The 19,503-nt window shown below is 36.9% G+C and overlaps 2 protein-coding genes across 4 annotated transcripts; one reads left to right on the top strand and one right to left on the bottom strand.

Annotated features, from left to right (window-relative positions):
* The first annotated feature begins 6,906 nt into the window (after positions 1 to 6,906).
* LOC112192280 (myosin-binding protein 7) lies at positions 6,907 to 10,317 on the top strand. 3 transcript variants are annotated; one of them, XM_024331934.2, is made up of 4 exons: positions 6,907 to 7,342; positions 7,716 to 9,237; positions 9,324 to 9,370; positions 9,760 to 10,317. In XM_024331934.2, the coding sequence occupies exons 2-4, from the start codon at positions 7,849 to 7,851 to the stop codon at positions 9,857 to 9,859; spliced, it is 1,536 nt and encodes a 511-aa protein (XP_024187702.1). In that variant the 5' UTR covers positions 6,907 to 7,342; positions 7,716 to 7,848; the 3' UTR covers positions 9,860 to 10,317. The 3 variants fall into 3 exon arrangements, with proteins under 3 accessions (XP_024187702.1, XP_024187703.1, XP_024187701.1); XM_024331935.2 differs by having other exon boundaries at positions 7,708 to 9,237; XM_024331933.2 differs by having other exon boundaries at positions 7,655 to 9,237.
* A 6,813-nt stretch (positions 10,318 to 17,130) lies between these two features.
* LOC112194313 (agamous-like MADS-box protein AGL61) lies at positions 17,131 to 17,613 on the bottom strand. Its single transcript, XM_024334565.1, has one exon. It carries the CDS (start codon positions 17,611 to 17,613, stop codon positions 17,131 to 17,133), a length of 483 nt encoding a protein of 160 aa, XP_024190333.1.
* Positions 17,614 to 19,503: the final 1,890 nt, after the last annotated feature.

Genomic DNA, 19,503 nt, shown 5'->3' with positions numbered 1-19,503 from the left:
AGCTTCAATTGTCGTTCTCAACGAGACATGATAGTGATGGTAGTCATGGTACTTCACTAGTTTAGCAGTACTCTTTATATGACTTTTATACATGTAATTAGGAAAATTTTACTTAATCAATGAAATTTAGTCTTTTTCTTTTTGCCAAATGATAGCTTATTATGATACCTTTTTACAAATGTGGTTATCTTAGTATGCTCGAGCTCTTTTTTGTTATAAAAAATTTCTTGAAATTTTTAACGATTGTAATAATTTAGAATGATATTTCGCACAACCTTGGAAGCAGATACAAGCCACAAACAGCTTGAAGCTAGAGCATGTAGAACCTATTAAAAGGTGTACTACACCAATAACATGTCCTATTATAGGAGAAGTTGAGCACAACTCTAAAACAACTATATATGTAATTTGAGCAGAAGCTGCAGCATCCTCGAGATAATTACCAACAAGAATGTGGAAATCATTGTCATGATCTTGAGAGTTGTGAATTAAACAAATATGGACTGCTTTAAAGAAGAAAGCAAAAGACTAATCCATACTATATTCACCCTAGTACAAATCAAACTACTCACCTAAGCACGCAATTGTGGTACTCACAGCACGCTGGCACAGTGACTCATAGAGTGTAGTGTTCATCAATCCACCAAATTAACAAGCATCAAAACTATTGTTCGTCAAATGAAGTGAAGGGCAAAATCTAAATAGAATCAAACTTATCGCAGGACCCGAATCCCAGGTCCAAATCAGAAATGGACTTAGAATATGATCAATATCCAATCTTGATTTTGTAGGCAAGTCTCATCAAATTTGAGACCTGCCCTACCTAGACGAAATCTTCATACCAATCGTGTTACCTAAATCCCAATGCCTCATGCTGCCAAATTTCAGAGCCCGAAAACAAACATGTCGGTGACTGCACCTCTACACCAGGGAGATGTGATTTTGGTAGTGCAAACAACCCACAGTGGTCTTGAAACAATCGCACATCGCACATGTCTTGATGGCCACCGACATTTATCAATGTCGGTGATGATCAACAGGTAGCGAGAGACGGAGAAATAATCTCCTAATAAATTGAACTGGAACCAATGCCTTACGACGTCGACAGAACCTCAAGCCATGATGACTAGAATTTGGAGAGAGCAGACGACTCATGTACTGGTTACGCTCAAGCGCTAATATGTTCAGGAAGTGTTCTAGAATTGGAAATGTGTACAAAGGTGCTTCAATCAAGGTGAATTAGTTGTGGTGGGAGTTTAGACCAAAAAAAAAAAAAGTTGTGGTGGGAGAAAGAAGAGATGCGAGTGAAATGTGAAAGCTTGTGCAAAAAAGAAATAAAGAGGGAGAATTAGGGTTTATAGATTTGGTTTGACCACTGGATTAGTTTAGAGTTGTCCCTTATTCAATGCAACCGAAGTGCCTGTGTGTTTAGCATATAGGGAAAATTTCACAAATGGTCATTTCAACTATGACTCATTCGACACTTTGGTCACTGAAGTTTCAAATATATCACTTTAGTCACTCAACTATTACACTGTCAATCACTTAAGTCACCCAAAGAGTATTTTTTATAATTTTTTTTAATGAAAAAAATTAACAAAGTGACTTAAGTGATTGACAGTGTAATAGTTGAGTGACCAAAGTGATATATTTGAAACTTCAGTGATCAAAGTGTCGAATGAGTCATAGTTGAGTGACCATTTATGGAATTCTCCATAGCATATATGTGTCTGGCCATTGTTCTCCATATATTTCCCCCTAAGGATGAGTCAACAAGTCATATATTATGGGTGTTAGAAGTTATTCAGTATCATCACAATATATGCTTGATGAATGATGATCGAGTTGGTGTCTACGGGCGTGTGAGTGGAAAGGTGAACGAAGGATGTATGATTTCCTTCTAAATCTAACATCAATAAGCCAAATTGAAGACCAACGGGTACAATATATTCAATCTCAGTTGGTATTAAGCAAATAAATAATAATAAATTTGAAATGTACAATGTATGACAAGTTTACTTAATTAGAATGAAGTGACTAATTTCAAATGAGAGTCAACTAGTGTTTACTAACACGTACGGAAATAGATGTGGGTCCCATATTAATGGAATTATGGAAATAATCTGTTCCGATGAAATAACTAGAAGTTTGTTAACCAATATTGGGAGTAGATATTAGGAATGCTCCCACCATAGTGCATTTTTTTTTATACCAAAAACTAATAATGAAGCCTGCTTACCTAAGAGATGTTTTTAAGGGACTGTGATGGATAAGTGAATATAACATTTGAAAATAAATGCACAGTTTTAAGTTATTATTTCAGCTTTTAAATTTAATACATGCGGTTGAGATGAATTTGTCCCGCACAGTCCCTTAAAACTATCATTTAGGTGAGCAAGACGCAGTCATCTATACAAGCCCATTATATAGAAACCAAATGGGCTAAACAGTTTTTGTCATCTATGCAATCAAATGGCTAAATGGTTTCTACTTGGGATAATTTTTTGTAGGAAATAGGAAACTACAAAATGCATGGCTTCGATCATTAAATTAGATAATAGAAATATATATGATGTTCCTCAAATTTTAAGTTTGAAGATATCCTCTTTAGAACATCTCTCATCATCTATATATCTAAATAACTGTGTTTGTTTTACCGTTTTTATTTTCACTATTTTTTTTTATGTCTGTTTGGCTCCAAATTTGTTGTAGCTGGTCAACAGTCTCTTTTCTGCGCGGGCGTGCTAGCACCGTTTGGGTGCGGTCGTCGGGGGTGTCCCTTAACCTGATTTCTTTTGAGCGATTGTGGACGAGGAGAGCACCAACCTCGTCGCGGGATTCTTTGTGCCTCGTGGTGAGGACTTTTGCTAAGCTTCTTCAAAATCACACAATCGATACTCGACGTCGTAGATCGAGCATAGCGAAAATCATTGGGAAGTGGGGAGAACTTGCTAAAGAGTGACTTTAGCTTGGCTGGTTTGCGAGGGCGTTACTCTTGCTTGGCTGGTTCCGTAACCATTGTGGTCGCGGTACTACAGTAAGCTCCCAAGGAGACTAGGACCGAAGCACGTTGACAGAGGGTTTGGTGGCACTGACAGTCGACTCCTGAGGATTCTGGGACTGGAGTGTGGTCACCGATAAAAGAAGGAGAGGGGTTGCTCTAGAGAGGCTTGGATTTAATCGTAGAGATTAATTGATGAATTGTGTCTTGTTACTTCGTCATAGCCTCTATATATAGGCTATCAGGCCACAATGGTTGGCCTTAAACAAATCATGATGGGTTTTCCAATTAAACACTAATGGAATCATGATAGGTTTTCCAATTAAGCACTAATGGAATCATGATAGGTTTTCCAGTTGACCACCATGAAATGTAGTTGAATGCTTCCCCACGTGCATGTCATATTCCTTAATTGAATGGAGTATGAATATTCGCATGGGCGTGCCTTTTCTTGCAGCTTGCATAATCTTCCATAATTATGCAGGTATGCTTTATTTAGCCTCTAAATAATATATTTCGAACTTGTCGACAATATATAGCTTGAGCCACTGACATTGACTCAATTTCTCCAAAACACGCCTTGTCAGGCCAAAATACTCGTTTTGGGTTCAAACAATGTCCTAGAGTTTTTACTTATAAAGTTTGAACACGTATATAAAGCTATGCGAGTCGAATAATGCATTGACTGCATAGATAATTTGATCCTCAATTATAGTGAGATATACTCATGGAAGATAATATTAATTGCTATAATGAGATATACCGTACGCTAGCCAGTACATTTTGAAAGGGGCAAAACTCTGAACATGCAAACTACATACACAACGTAAGGGAGAAAAACTTTTGTATCTGTGTTCAATATCAACTGAGGTCAATATTAAAGAGTCAATATTAAAAAGTAATTCTTATATAGCGAAATTAAAAGTTTGACAAGCTTTGATCATTTTAGGTGCAATAATAATCTATTGTTTGTAGAGTAACATTTCGGCCACTTGTTTTAATAAGAGCATTTCAATAGTCAAACTAATTTTAATTTCGACTCAAAATAAGTAGTAAACAATTTAATACAAAATCAGCTACATTTCTATTTTAATTGTACATATGGTTAGTTAACGGCCAAGTGAGAATGATTTATTCACATCCGATTCCTTCTCACTCCCATTAAGGTTGTCCTTGATTCATGAATTTCTCCATTCCAAGTAAATACAGGTATCAATCATGAATCATCATATGTCAAATGAGAATAAGGTTGTCCTTGATTCATGAATTTCTCAATTCCAAGTAAATACAGGTATCAATCACGAATCAACATATGTCAAATGAGAATAAAGCAATATGAAACAAGTAGTTAAAAGCTTAATAGAACACCTTACAAAAGGTAAACCAATAGTATTAAGTCTAAAAGAACATTAAAATATAGGAGAAATCTAAGAACTAGGTTTTGTAGCAATAGTTCTTATTGCTAGAAGACAATAGATTCTTTATTTTACATTTACGGATCTCCATACGCATCTATGTCAACCGAACCACACATTATAAGTGTACGTGTTGTTAAGTGCGAGCTTTGATTTATGGTTGAAGTTATAGCTTGTACCCATGAGATATTCAAGGATACCTTCACAACTTTAGGAATGTTGTATGATCGATATGCAACATCTTTTACTGATGATGGATAGCCCAATAAATTATTCAATGATTAGCAATCAAGTTTTAAAAAGAATTATACAAATACTGTCTCCTAATTGTTATTATTTAGAATCTCATCCATACGACTTAATGTACTCTATAAAACTCACCCTAACCAATAAACCTCCATAATGTCACCAAATTATAACTATCTTAGGCCATATCTAGTAGGAAGGAGCTATATTGGCGCCACAGAGTTATAATTTAGCCCTCATAAATATTATTCTTTATTCATGAACAAGTGAACCATCTCTACTCTCTAGTAAGGCAAAGCTAAATTTTAGTCTTTTCACGTTTTTTATGATTTTACATTATGTTTTTCAATTTTATGATTTTATTTTATTATAATAATATTTTAGTTTAGACTAAGGGGAAATATCACCAATGGTCACTGAGTTATAACTTATTCGACACTTAACTCACTGTATTTTCAACAATATCACTTAACTCACTCAGTTTTACATCCGTCTTTCACTTAACTCACTGCCGTTAATTCTACCTTAGAAGCCATTAAAATTGAGGGTATATTTCTCAAAACACTTAAAAATCATTTTTAACTTAAAAAAACTACATTTATTAGATTTTTTTTCAATTTTTTTAATTTTCTGAAATTTCTAATAAAAAATAATTTTTTTAACTTAAATATAATTTGAAAAAAAATTGTCTTTTTTTTAAAAAAAAGAAGAAGTTAAAAATGCATTTTTTTAGTGTTTAGACAAATATATCCTCAATTTTAATAGCTTTTAACGGTAGAATTAACGACAGTGAGTTAAGTAAAAGACGGATGTAAAACTGAGTGAGTTAAGTGATATTGTTGAAAATACAGGGAGTTAAGTGTCGAATAAGTCATAACTCAGTGACTATTGGTGATGTTTTTCCTTAGACTAAAATTAATTTTTGAGACAAGAGCCACCATTAGCGGCCAGCCGGCCATGTCCAATTAAGCTTAATTGATGTTTGTTCTATGTGGGTCCTACAAAAGCCAAAGAGCTACATTCAGGGCTATTTTCAGCTCTCCTCACCCCTCTTTGGACCTGGCCCCATTTATAGCTCTTTGGACATTTCCACAACAAATTCATAATTTAGAAAAAATGACTAGAGACCTCGTTTTGGCCCTCTTATTAGAGATGACCTTACAATCTCACCCAAGACTTTAGCTACTCTATGCACTCATCCTAACCAAATGAATCTCTGATCCCTAACATCTATATTAGGTGAAGTGTTCAAATGACAGAATGTTTTCACTTGACCATAAAGTTGATCACTCAACAATAAAGCACTATGAACTAACCAATGACAAGTTGCCACATCATTGGCTTTTTGGACAAAGTCTAATAAAGGAGACACCTAGTATAGGAATAACGTTTTTACTCTATGATTTCTCACCATGCTCAAGTATCTCAAACTCTGCCATGTGTTTGTCCGTTGCGATTTGAATGATCATCATTGATTTCACATTATTCTCAATATGATTTGAGTTTTGAAGGCCATATTATTGATATAGGTTTAATCAACAATTTCTTCATATGGTGAATTGCTTTGCAGAGTATTTGAGCGTATTTCCTATCTTTAATTTGAAATTTTGTAAGTAATGAATTGTTTTACGTTCTTGTGCTTATTTTACCTTTTTTAATTTTATTTTCAAACAGAGTGATAAAAGGAATGTGTTAAAGATGAGGAGATAAACAAGAAGAAGAGTCGCTTTTTGGCCGTTCAGTAGAGTCGTGATAACGATAATTTGAATAAAAATGTCACAACCACACCTTTACAATCAGAATCTGTCGAACTAATCTCATTAATGACATGTTTATATCAGTGCACCACGATCTGGTTTATCCAATTTTAACACTTATTACGTAACGATAATGTATCAAAACCGCCTCGCAAGTGCCAACTTCCCGATGCATACTCTCTCCACGCCAAATTTAGTAAAAAAAACCCAAAACGCATTAACAAGTTAAATCAATCACAACCACCTCACAAGTGCCAACTTCATAATTTGGATCAAGTTAAAATCCCCCGGTCAAACACCCCTCACAACCAGTTAATCAGGTATTACCACTAATTATTGACATTTTCCCGACGTGTATCGTGCGTGTTTATTTCGCAATTCCGAATTTTACCGAACAGTAAAAAAAAACTAACAGAGTATAAAATGACGCGGTAATTAGTTGTAACTAGCCGGAGTCAAACAAAAAGGTCCCGTCCTCCTTGAACCAACCAACGCCTCCGTCTCTCTCTCACTCTCTCTCTCCTCTCTTGGTTGTTGTTGATAAAATTTCCTTCTCTCTCCTCTAACACGGAAATCGAGATGAATAAATACAAAAAAAAACAAAAGAGCAGGAAGGGGGCAGTTGGTTTTTGAAAATAACAAACAGGAAAAGAAAAAAAATCTAGGGTTTCCCCAATTCTCTGAGACTGTAATATCCCCCCCAATTTCGATTTTCGGTTCCCTCCAAAGCGCGGCTTCTAAATTTGGAGTGGGGGGGAGGGAGGATTCCAGCTCGGCCTTCTTCTTTTCTGTTTGTTTCGCTGTTCTTCTTCCTTCAGATCCTAAATTTTCTCCGGATTAAGCTTTTTCTTTCCGGGAAAATTTGGCCTGCACTTCCTGCTCTCCACGACTTTGTGCGGTTTTGTTCTTCAAGCTCTTTCCAGGTACCTCTCTTTCCCTCCCTCTTATCTCGTTCTCTTGGTGGCTCTGTTTTCTTCTTTCTCTGTGGATTATTCCCCCGGGAAATAGGCTTTTAGTTTTTCATAATCGCGGATTAGGCAATTGCGGATTAGGAAGCTTTTTTTTCCATGTTCCCTCAGGTTTGAGGGAACCTGTGATTATTAGAGGCATGGTGTTTGCTGTGTACTAGTTGTTTCTCTTTTCATTTGATACATACTCCGTCGAAAAACAGAACGGAGTTGTTATATGCATTTGTTTTTGTGTGTTTAGTTTTGATTTTGTTGATTTTTGTTTAGGAGCTTTTGAGTATGAATTGTTGATCTGTGAAGAACAATATAACTGGTGGTAGGGGTGCAGGAAGGAGGGGGATTCGCAGAGAGATAGAGAGGAGGATCGGGGGAGCTCAACGGTAGGATTTCTGTTTTGTTGAATGGGGTGATTCTGTTTGTTTTCGGCTGGTGTTGTGTGGTTTTGATTGCGGATCGGGTGTATGGAGTCGGAGGCACTTCCGTCCCCGTCGAGGAATGTGGCGAAATGTTGCAATTGCGAATGTAGTTGCACGTTGACGACTGGTTCCTCGGGGACATGGATTCGGTCGGTCAAGAGGAAATATGCCGAGTTGGAGGAGGAGGGTAACCGATTCTTTATACCCGGGTTGGAAGTCTATTACAATGCAAAAGTCCAAATGGATCACGAATGTAATGCACTGCGTGAGACTCTTAGTAGCCAGCAGAAAACAATACAAGATTTGTACACCGAACTGGATGAGGAGAGGAATGCTGCTTCATCGGCTGCAAATGAGGCTATGTCCATGATACTGAGGTTGCAGAGCGAGAAGGCTGAAATACAGATGGAGGCCAGGCAGTTCAAGCTCTTTGTCGAGGAAAAGATGGCACATGACCAGCAGGAGCTTCTGGCATTGGAAGATCTATTGTATAAGAGAGAGCAGACAATTCAGGCACTCACCTGTGAAGTGCAGGCCTATAAACATCGGATGATGAGTTATGGGCTATCTGAGGCCGAGGCTGATGGTGCAGGGAGTGTGCTCAGCCGTAACCAGAGCATGGGGGATGTTGAATCCCAGTATGATCTCCCCACAACTCCCGTTTATGAATACCCACCTTTGAAATGCAAGATAAATGAGACCCAAGGTCCTTTGGAGGATGATGATGTAGCAGATATTGAGAAATATGCATTTGGTGAGACTCCTCGAGATCATTTGAAGAATTTAGAAAATAGGCTCTACCAGATGGAGAGGTGTCCGAGCAGCACTCAGTTGGAAGGGGATTTTTCGGGTTCCAAGCACATATATGAAAAGGGGGTGATTGGCCATTCTCCTAGGCGGTCAAGACATTCCAGGATGGTTTCAAATGATTCGACTCCATATTCAGCGATTGTAAGAGAAGCCGGTGCAGATTTCTTTGCTGAATCTCCTAGGTATAGCAGCAGCTTCAAGAGGGCAGAGAATGTCTCCCACCCTGAGGACTACTCATATACGAGAAAGTTGGACAATGCATCAGAAATTGGAGACGACATGTGTGACAGAGTTTATACCATTGACTCTGTTCATAATGGAGCACCATACAGTGGTTTTACTGAGGCCAAAGCTGGAGCTGGGATCTATGGGGATTACGTAACTACACCAAGAGGGTCACTTCACCATGCCGAGGATCCTGATATCATGAAGCTCTATATGAGGCTTCAGGCACTTGAGGCTGACAGGGAGTCAATGAGGCAAACAATGCTTTCGATGCGAACTGATAAAGCTCAACTGGTGTTACTCAAAGAAATAGCTCAACACTTGTGTAAAGACATGTCACCAGATGGACGAGTGATTGTGAAGAAGCAATCTGGCTTTTCATTCATGTCAGTTTTTAAGGTAATTTTGGATTTATTTGAGGCAAATGAAATATATATTTCTAACATGGATCATCATTTGAATTAGCACTTGTTTGTTGTGTGCAGTGGGTCAAGTCCTTTGTTTTCTGGAGAAGGAGAGCCCGTCGAAGCAAGTAAGTAGTGGTTCTTGACACCATAGTGGATATAAATTTTAGCTTATAATTGACACGGTCCTTTTAATTTCTTTTTGATGATTAATTGAAAATAATGCACATTTGAAAATAGAAAGGCCAGGCACCTCCTTGTAGCAGTGTCCTAACCTTTGTCCACTAATTTGTAGTGCTTAGCAATAGACTTCTTAAAGCCTTTAGAGCTAATCTTTGTCCCACAAACATCTGTACTTGTTGCTCTTTCCAGTAGACAACATGAAAGATAGCAGCTTATAATAGCTCCCAGAGCAAAACCTTGTGTCCCACAGCCTTCTGGCACTCTTTTGCTCTCTTGATTGAACATGGTTATTTATTCCTTTATGCTTTCTTATCATGTTCTCAAAATAATTCAGGTACATGTGTGGACTATCGGCCAATGTGGGTTTGCTGATGCTTTTAGAGAACAGCCCCCGTGCAAGGCAGTGGAGATGTCTTACTAGTACACAAGTCTGAAACTGGTTACCAACAGCCGTATCTGTATCTGTATAAAGGAGACACTCAGCACTCAATGTGTGGAACACCAAGGGCTTTTTTAATCATGCTACTGCAAGTAGATTTTTTACATTCTTTTCCTGGTTTGGTTGTTGATGCTGAATTTGGGTTTTTGTGCAGAGTGTTCTTTTGATTCATTTTCATTGGGGATTTGAATGTAATCCGTTTGCCTGATTGGTATAAACATGGGTACCTTTGAGCATTCTTGCTCATATAGTATCTTGGAATTCAGCTCAAGCTTTTGTATCGTTTGGTAGTCCTCTCTCCTGTACATTGCAGATTCTTGTATGCTTGATTTCCCATTCAAAATATGCAAGGCCTATTCTAGTATCTTTTCAAGTCCTTGCTTTATGCAGGTTCACCTGCGGATGGGATTCTAAATCTTGTTTCCCTTGGATTTTAGTGTGTGGTCTTTTTCATCCTCATCTTTTTCCTTTAATAAAAGCAGAGCTGTTCCTTTAAAAAATTAGTGGATGCTTTTGGACCAGAGCATAAATTTGATACAGAACCGTTAATGTCATTCAAATGTGCAAGTGTCGATTCTAAAGTTTTTAAAATGCACTGGTATTATTATTATTCGATGGAGTTTAAATGCTCTGGTTTGATAAAGAACCATCGTTGTTCATTTGATTCTCTCTCTTTTCGTTATGGTTGTTTGTAAAGTTTGATGAGTTAACTGGCCTGGCTGCCAAAGTAATCCTGTTCAAAATATTGTGAAAAGTGCACTTCTTCCTGGTCTTAGAACGTGATAAGACGGTCTTGAATCGCATTGTTTGACCATTGACCAATTCTAACTCGCCAGTCAGCTGATATGTGTGGCACACTGTTTTAGAAGGGGATAATATTGTTGTAGATAAACTTTTTTTTATTCTTTTTCTGATTTATTTCTTCATAATTGGAAAATTTTTAAATGAAGCTGCGTGTGACGTGAGTTGTTAGATGTAACAAATTTATTTTAATTTATGCATGTGCTCATCACAAAAGTTTCTCGTTTATTGGGTTTTAATTTGACAATTATGTAACACACTTATCACTTTGGTTGATTTTAGCTTAACAGTTATGTAGCACGTCAACTTCACCCAAGTCATATTTCTTAAAATGGGAAATTCCCTCAGTTTCTTCAAATATATAAAATGGAATTTCCTTACTAAGAGATGGTTATCGGTTAAGCACTGATTTCTATTAGTATAATTGACAAGTATCATTTCATACTATTCTAAAAAAAAAAAAAAAAACCTTATCATTTCATACAAAAGCGGCCGATTAAAACTATAATACAAAAGTTGTTGTCCCCCTTCTGATTTGCTATTATGTGTGCTCTTGCATAGCCATGGTTATATATTTGATAAAATAAATTAAATTAAATTGATGAGTTTGCCCTGACCCTGATGACCCTTGGATAGATCGTTTGCCAAACCGGCCAAACTGGGTGATCGAGAAACCAACCGCTCGATAGAGCGATTGTAATCTTTTTCCAACCACCATAAAACATTACAATCTCTCTATCAAGCGGTTGATTTCTCTAAATTCATTTTTCACTTCATGGTTGCTTTAGAGTGAACCTCAACAATTTAAATGCAACATATAAGTCATACAACTTTAAGAGGCAAATTGGTAAACGTCTTTATAATTAAAATTGAAATTTTTATCTTATGTCCACACATATCCATCGATGGAATATTTATAGACGTGATGTAGAAAAATAAGCACGTTTCGCAGTTGTTACACCATCAGTCAACCAAGAAAACATACAAGTGACGACGGTTAACCAATTCGATCGGATCCGAAAATATGGTGAAATTGACTAAATTTTTTACCACACTCATAATTTATTGTAATGATCATATCCAACGGTTAGTTTTTTTATTTTCTTTGAATTGGTAGACGTTGCTCTTTGGAGTGTATGATATATAAATATAAGTTTATAAAAAAATTAGTATCTTTAAAGATTTATATGTAAATAAAGCCCGCAAGGCCAGGCCCAAAAAAGCCCACAAGGCTCGGCCAGCAAAAGCCCGCAAGGCCCGCTTTATATGGACGGGCTTGGATTCTTCAATTTACAATAAAACTCGGACCGGCCCGGCCCGGCCCGCTACTATTTAAAAATATAGTAAGGCCCGACCTGGCCCAAGCCCGCTATGAATGGGCCGGCCCGGCTTATTGATGAGGCCTAGAGGTGGCAAACTGGCCGGCCTGGCCCATTTATTATCGTGCCGACCCATTTACTTAAACATTAAGCCCGACCCAGCCCATGGCCCGAGCCCATATCGTGTCGGGCCGTGCTTGTGCCAGGTCAATAACGGGCCGTGCTCGTGCCTACCCACTATAAAGCACGATTTTAAGATCTTAATTTGAACAAATAAAAATTAATTTTATTTAACTATTTAGAAAATTAAAATAAATTAAGTTCTACAACGTTTTTCTTAATCTTAGCTTTTTAAGATTAGATTTCTAATAATTTTTTATATTCCACTATAAGAAAGAAAGAAGAAAAAAAAACTCAAAATATATTGTTTTTAGTATATTATTGTGAGATTAATCTTTATTAATATAATGAAGATTTTGTATCTATTATTCTTTCCTTCATTCTATAGTTGTATTATTATGAGATTAGTCTTTATTAATAAACATATATTTAATATTTAGAAAAAATACTTATGTCAAAACAAGGATATAATGTTTTGTTTCATTATTTTGACAATATAAAAAAAAATATTGGTGGAATTGCCATGATATTTTAAATAAAAATGTCTCATATTCAAATCTCATCATTGTATTTTTTTAATATTTTTAAAAACAAAATGAAATTTTGTGTTTATAACGGGCCGGCCCACAATATGTCGTGCTCGGGCCGTGCTTGGCCCATTACGGGCTCGGGCCGGGCCGGGCCAATGGGCCAATATTCTTAGGCCCAGCCCGACCCGTTATTCTAACGTGCCGTGCCGGGCCGCTTTTAAGCGTGCCGGGCCCGTGCCGTGCTCGTGCTTAGTGGCCCGTTTGCCACCTCTAATGAGGCCTAACTAGATCCAAGGCAAGAACCACTAAATTAAGACTCGTTTGGATGCTAATTAGCTTTGACCTTATGTAGAACACATCCACCAACAATAGCTAGAAAATAATCCCAGCTATCATATGAATTGAAAGAGAATGTGCTTGGATGTGAATATTCTCAGAGGTGAATTTACTCACCGTGAATATCGTGACATTTAGTGGCTAAATAGTTTGGGTATCAAATTAGTCTTGGCACATTGAAAGAGAATGTACTGAAAAAGGCCTCAATATGTGCATTGATTATCGTGACATTGATTAGTGCACATGTTTCTTGTAATAAATAGTTTTCCGGTACAACAATACTATTCAGTGAGAGTAGGAAAGTATATAAATCAAGAGAAAAATTCAGCCACTGTCCCCAAATTATTCTGCCAAGACCAATTTGATACCCAAACTCTCAAACGTACCAATGTGATACCCAAAGACTTATATTGACATTGACGTGATACCGCCATCTAATTTTTGTGACGGCGTCGTCTATTTGCTAACATGGCAAGCATGTGTCAGATATGTAATATTTTTATCAAGGGCAGAATAGTCTTTCACTTGCTAACTAATGAAAGAAAAAAAATATTATTGAACAGATCTCTCTTTCTCTCTCTCCCATTCTTCTTCTTCTTCCCAACACTGTCTCCTCCCACTGCCAGATGCATCATTTTGCTGCTAAAGATTTTTTTTTTACTATAGTAAATTATGGGTGTGTGATATTAAGGATGGTTGATGTTTTGGTTATTGGGTCTGTGATTATGATTGGTTGTGTTCAAATTGAAGAGAAGCGGAACATCAACCGTCGCAGCGAATGTAGAGTTAACCGCTAAGAAATTGGCTGTGGAGAAGCTTGTTGCCTTGCTCGCGGCTCAGATTCCAGACTCGGGAAGCCAAATGCGACTTCATCAACCTGCAAATCTTTCACCTTTTTTTGAATAAGAAACTCACTGCCCATTGAAACAACGCCGTTCTCGTTCTTGGGGGCAGGAACAACGTCTGATTTGGATTGGTCGTAAACCATATTGAAATAGAGATCGTTGTAGAGAGACCAAGCGCAATCTAAAGCTGGCAGCGGCGGTGGCGGTTGGTGAATTTGGCTGGAGCAGGGCTCTGATTAGGATTGGGGGAGGTAACTGTCGTCAGGGCCGAGCTTGCGTTCAAGGTGGAAATAGAAATTCTCAAAGAGGACAAGGAGTGGAGGAAGCCGGGGAAATAGACGGCGAGCTTGTGGAGGGTTGACCAGCCACCAGGAGGCGAAGGAGACAAAATTGGAGACGACGGAGGCGGGTCCAGTTGCGAGGGTCGTCCTCCAGCTTGGGGAACACGTTCAGAACGATGTCAATGTGGTGGCTGATGACGTTGTCAGGTAATCAAGGAAATGTGGTGGTGGAGGTTGCATAAGAGGTTGTGGCGGTTTGGCTAGAACAAAATCCAAAACAAGAAAAAGAAATGATTTTTTTTTTTGAATTAACACAAAAAGGGTAAATTGGTCATTTAATTTTTATTTTTATTTTTTTTCTCCACGTGCTTGCCACGTCAGCAAATAGACGGCGCTGTCACGGAAATTAGACAGAGGTATCACGTCAATGTCAATATAAGTCTTTGGGTATCACATTGGTACGTTTGAGAGTTTGGGTATTAAGTTGACCTTGGTCGAATAATTTAGGGACGGCGGCTGAATTTTTCTCATAAATCAAATAGATGGGCAAAGTGGGCATTGAGAGGATGCCAAGATGGTTAATGATTTGGATCTTAAATTTTAGTTTCAATATATTTAATAAGAAAATAGGTTAATTTTATTTTATATCTCTAACCTTTACACCTTAAATCAGTAGTGTGCTTATGCACTTTTAATTTCATCACATGTACTTTTATGCTCTCCTATTTAGTCAATCATGTCAAGTCCTTAGTTTTTCTGTCAAATACTTTGTAAAGTGAAAACGACGTGGCTCTAATGGGCTCCAAAGTGCGTAAGTAATAAAAATTTCAAATATATCGATAGCACAATGTTTGGGAAAAAAAGCTAAGGATTGAACATGAATATTGAATTTAGCAAGTACAGGTATACCCATGATGAAATTAGAAATATAAGGGCACAAATAATTTAATTAGGATGTAAAATTCAGGTAAAATGAAACTTTCTTTAAAAAAAAAAAATCAAGAAGACAAACATATTGTTTATTAACATGATTAGAGGACATGGATTTTCTGTGAGCCGAGCACCACAGATAGTCTTATACTATTTTTATATCTTTATTTGTTTGTATACGTCTGAACTCTCTTTCATGTTTACTATTAGTGATGACAATCGAGCATATTCCAACTTGTTCTGCATGTAATAATTTGTGTTATGATCGCCAATAATAACGAGTATGTACAGTACTCCAGAGTATGCAATAAATATAGTTGTGTTATATTATATGCATAATCTACCTCGTGCAAGTGAACATTTGATTCAATGTACATGGCACATATTTTGGAGCATGTAATAATTTGTGATACGATCATGCATATTCTATTCTAGCATTGAATTATTTGGATCGTGGATGAAATGTTATGAGTAAACTAGTTCGATTTAGATGTAGGCTTACTCCATATATTAGTAGGCTATATATATAGTTTGTGATTACTCTATTTCTATATTGAAGTAGCTAGTCTACCATTGTATCAACACTAATTAAGTCTACTATTGTGTCGAACTTAGTTTACTTGGTGTATCAGTATATTGATGTACTATAGAAAATGATGCCATATGGATGAAAAGAAAGAGAATTCAACTCAATTTTAACACCATATCCTTTCTCTGGTGATAGTGCGTATTAGGTTCGGTGTTCATCAATATACGAAGCCAGCCATATTCTTAAAAATAATTGGGAAAAGATCTCATAATTTTTATTAAGAAAATAAAGGAAAACATATAGAAATCTTTTTATTTTAATTGTTGATAAAATTATGAAATTAGGATTCGTCTACGGTACATTAATGTATATATACATCAAGTACACTAGTTCTATATAGAGATAGATTAGCTTGATACAGAGGTAAACTAATTTGAGATCAAGTCAAGTTTGTCTACTTAGGCATGATGTTAGTCTATCTTTATATCAAATATAGTCTACTTGATTAATATATTAATACAACAAGAATATGGAGAAAACCCTATTCTCGCTACCTCGCGCTGACTCTAACCCCGTCTCCTCCTGCTGGCGAGGGGCATAGCGGCTACGGCCGGTTTCCAATCTCCGGGCGTCTCTACCCTTTCATTAATCTTCTTTTGCCAAATCTGATCCCTATTGTTGATGGTCATGGTGGTGGTGGTTCTGAGGCCCTGGTGATTTGGGCTAGCGAAAGCCATGGCGGTGGTGAAAGGGTGGAACGCTTCACCCACGATGGTGACCCGATTTCCTTGTTTGAGTTGGCTCTTCAAATGGCTGGGATCGGTGTGACGCTCATGTGGCTGCGATTCCCTGAGGCTGCTGGGGGTTTGCGACTATGGTACGACGATGCAGTCGTCGATATAAGACCGGGTTTTATTGAAGAAGATAGTGATGCAGTCGATGCCACTGGTTATGGCGGCGATGCGGATCTTGGGTCCTTGGGTTTTGATATGTTTGGACCAGAAATCAATATGAAGGATGGACGCGCGCCACTATGTGCTGGCGGGGTAGAGCTGCTGATATCGGTGAAGCGGGCTGCTAGATGGCTGGTTGATCGACTGTCGGCGACTCCGATGGCAGGGATAGCATGCTGGCGGTTTCTTGGGTTCCTTGGGCCGTGGGCTGCGGCTGCGGCACTGAAATCAAGTTCTTGGCCGGGATCTCTTGTGTCTAGAATGAGCAGTGGGTTTTTATACACTTTTTTTAATTAGTTTTGTTTTAACTAGCCTATTACTATGCGAGATAAGCTCATAGTTATAGGTTCACTTTAAATAAGTGAGCGATAAGTTCGAATATAGTTGGTCTATCCTATGTACCACTGTGGCTCCTCCACGAATTCTTGTCTGGCCATTGTTATGTGTCAGCGGATGGGTATGTAATAGCCTTCTTGGCATGAGTTTTATATCAATGAAATTTTATTAGTTCAAAATATATATATATATATATATATATAATATTAATACATGTACAGTAGAATTTTCCAAACCAGAGAAATCAAATAAGAGCCCCCTTAACCACGGTACCTAATGACTGCCACTACTCCAATCCGAAGCGTGCAGGCAATGTACCAGGAGGGATACCGGTTGCGCCGCCAGATGAGGAGCCACCAGCAGAGGCGGTGAGATAGGAGGATAGATAATTCTGGAGACGTTCAAATGAAGAATGCATCTGTTTGAGTTCCGCCAACTCAAGTCCCTCCATAGGTTTCTCCCACCAGCAAGGGCCGCCCTGATCTTTGCTTGTTCTAGCCCTTTCTCTTTTCCGAAGCTCCTTTGCTCGATCTCTGTCTTCTTTCAGCTTGCTTTCTAAGTCGTTGTGTATCCTGAGGATACCGTCGACTCTTGCCTGACGATTAGCCTCAAGTGCAGCCCGGGCATCATCACTAATTTGGTTTTGGTTTTGTAGCTCCGGCAAGACTCGGCCGTCTACAGATTCAATAGAGGGACTGCCGAAAGAGTAGGGTTTCCCGGCCTCGGAGAATATCACTAAACAAACATGTGCACCAGTGAGGGTCGACATTTCACTGGCTTTTTTTATAACGCCAGATTTCTTTTAGAAAACGTCACTTGACGTTCGTCAGCGTTCTCAGTCTTTTTTATTGGAATCTTTTGCCTGCCTTTTGTTTTCTTGCCTCCTTCCATGGTGAGAATAAACTCAAGCAAGGCTAAGACAAGAAATCAAGAAAAGTAGACAAAGAAACTATGGATTACTGACTGCTGCTGAGAAGGTTATATAGCTAAGGGAAAGGAATTAATTATTATGTCACGGAAACACAAATTTCAAGCCCTAATCACAAATTTCTTTTGGTTGGCAACTTTAATGTAATCTATTAACCATGCATATTCCGCAGTTTATTGTTTTTCCTTTCCCAGACTTTGAAAAGCCTGGATATGCTTTTTTGCTATTAATTTGCATACAAGGTGTTTTTTCTTATCTAGCTAGGCTTTATCCATGATTAAAATGGTGACCAACTTCTTCATTCTGTTCCTTTGAAGTTAATTTCTATTTAGGCAAATGTGAACGCAAGTAATCAAAATGACAAGGTTATCGAGTCGGGCAATGATATAGGGCCTCAATGAGGCTTAAGATTTGTGGCCTCAATTCTAGGTGTCAAGCCATGTCACCTATATACCTCACTAATTTATCAAATTATGTCATGTCATTCTTGAATAAAAAGACTATCTTATCATTTCAAAATCTAATGGCTCTAAATTATTTTAGCTTTTTTTCTAGAAAATATACATTATTTAATTTTTTTATTATATATATATATAATTTGTCTAAAAAAAATTTATATTTATATATTTTTGTGAATATATATATATTTATCTATAATTCGTCAATATATATATATATATATATATATGTTGTTGAATATATAACGGCTCTAAATTATTTTGACTTTCTTCTAAAAAAATATTGTTTGGTTTTTTTTCCTTTCTTTTCTTTTTCATTATTTTGGATTTTTTTTTCATTATACATATTCAAAAAAAATATGGGTGTGTGTGTGTGTGTGTATATATATATATAATTCGTCCAAAAAATTTATATATTTTGGATGGAGAATTAATGTGGTGTGTATATATATATATATATTAATATCGTAATTATAATCCATGAAATCTGGTAAATTGAAGTAATATTTCAAGCTTTTAATAAATAAATTTAATAAAATTAATGGAAAATTAGTTACCTTACATTAACAAGTTAATTTGAAAAGTCAAAAATTAAATTGGATTCACAAAAATTGAAAGAAAATGTATTTAAATTGTAATTTTAACTCATAAAATCTGGTGATTGAAAACCTAGATATCTAAATTGATTGGGAAGTTGATATCTGAAAAGAAATTGCTTAATATGGAATACAATATATTGCACATGAGGAAATTAATTTTTGAAAGTATACTTGTTTTGTTGATCCCAAATTTTTCAATAGACAATAATGATTTTTAAATGTGAATGATATATAGCTTCTATTTTAGTGTAAATATGTCAGTAGAAAAAAGTTCCCAGTGAACTCTACTTGTTCATTATTAGCTACTTAGTACTTTTTTGTTCGTATAAGACATGTTAGTACTTACCTAACTTTCAATTTCAACGTGAATGATATATGACTTCAATTTTAGTGTGAATATGTTATTAGGGAAAGATTCCCCATTGAACTTTACTATTGGCTACTTAGTACTTACTTGTTCGTGCAAGACACATTATCTTATTTTAAGTTTCAATGGATGATGGCTTCTATTTTAGTGTGAATATGTCATTCGGGAAAGGTCTCCAGTAAACTTTACTGACTCATGATTAGCTACTTAGTACTTATTATTCATGTAAGACATGCTAGCTAACTTTAAATTTCAGTATGGATGATGACTTCTATTTTAGTGTAATTATGTCATTAGGAAAAGGTCC

This window comes from Rosa chinensis, chromosome 3, assembly GCF_002994745.2.
Source record: "Rosa chinensis cultivar Old Blush chromosome 3, RchiOBHm-V2, whole genome shotgun sequence".
NCBI lineage: Eukaryota > Viridiplantae > Streptophyta > Magnoliopsida > Rosales > Rosaceae > Rosa > Rosa chinensis.
The sequence above is the reverse complement of the archived record's forward strand: the minus strand, read 5'-3'. Positions and strand labels throughout refer to the sequence as shown.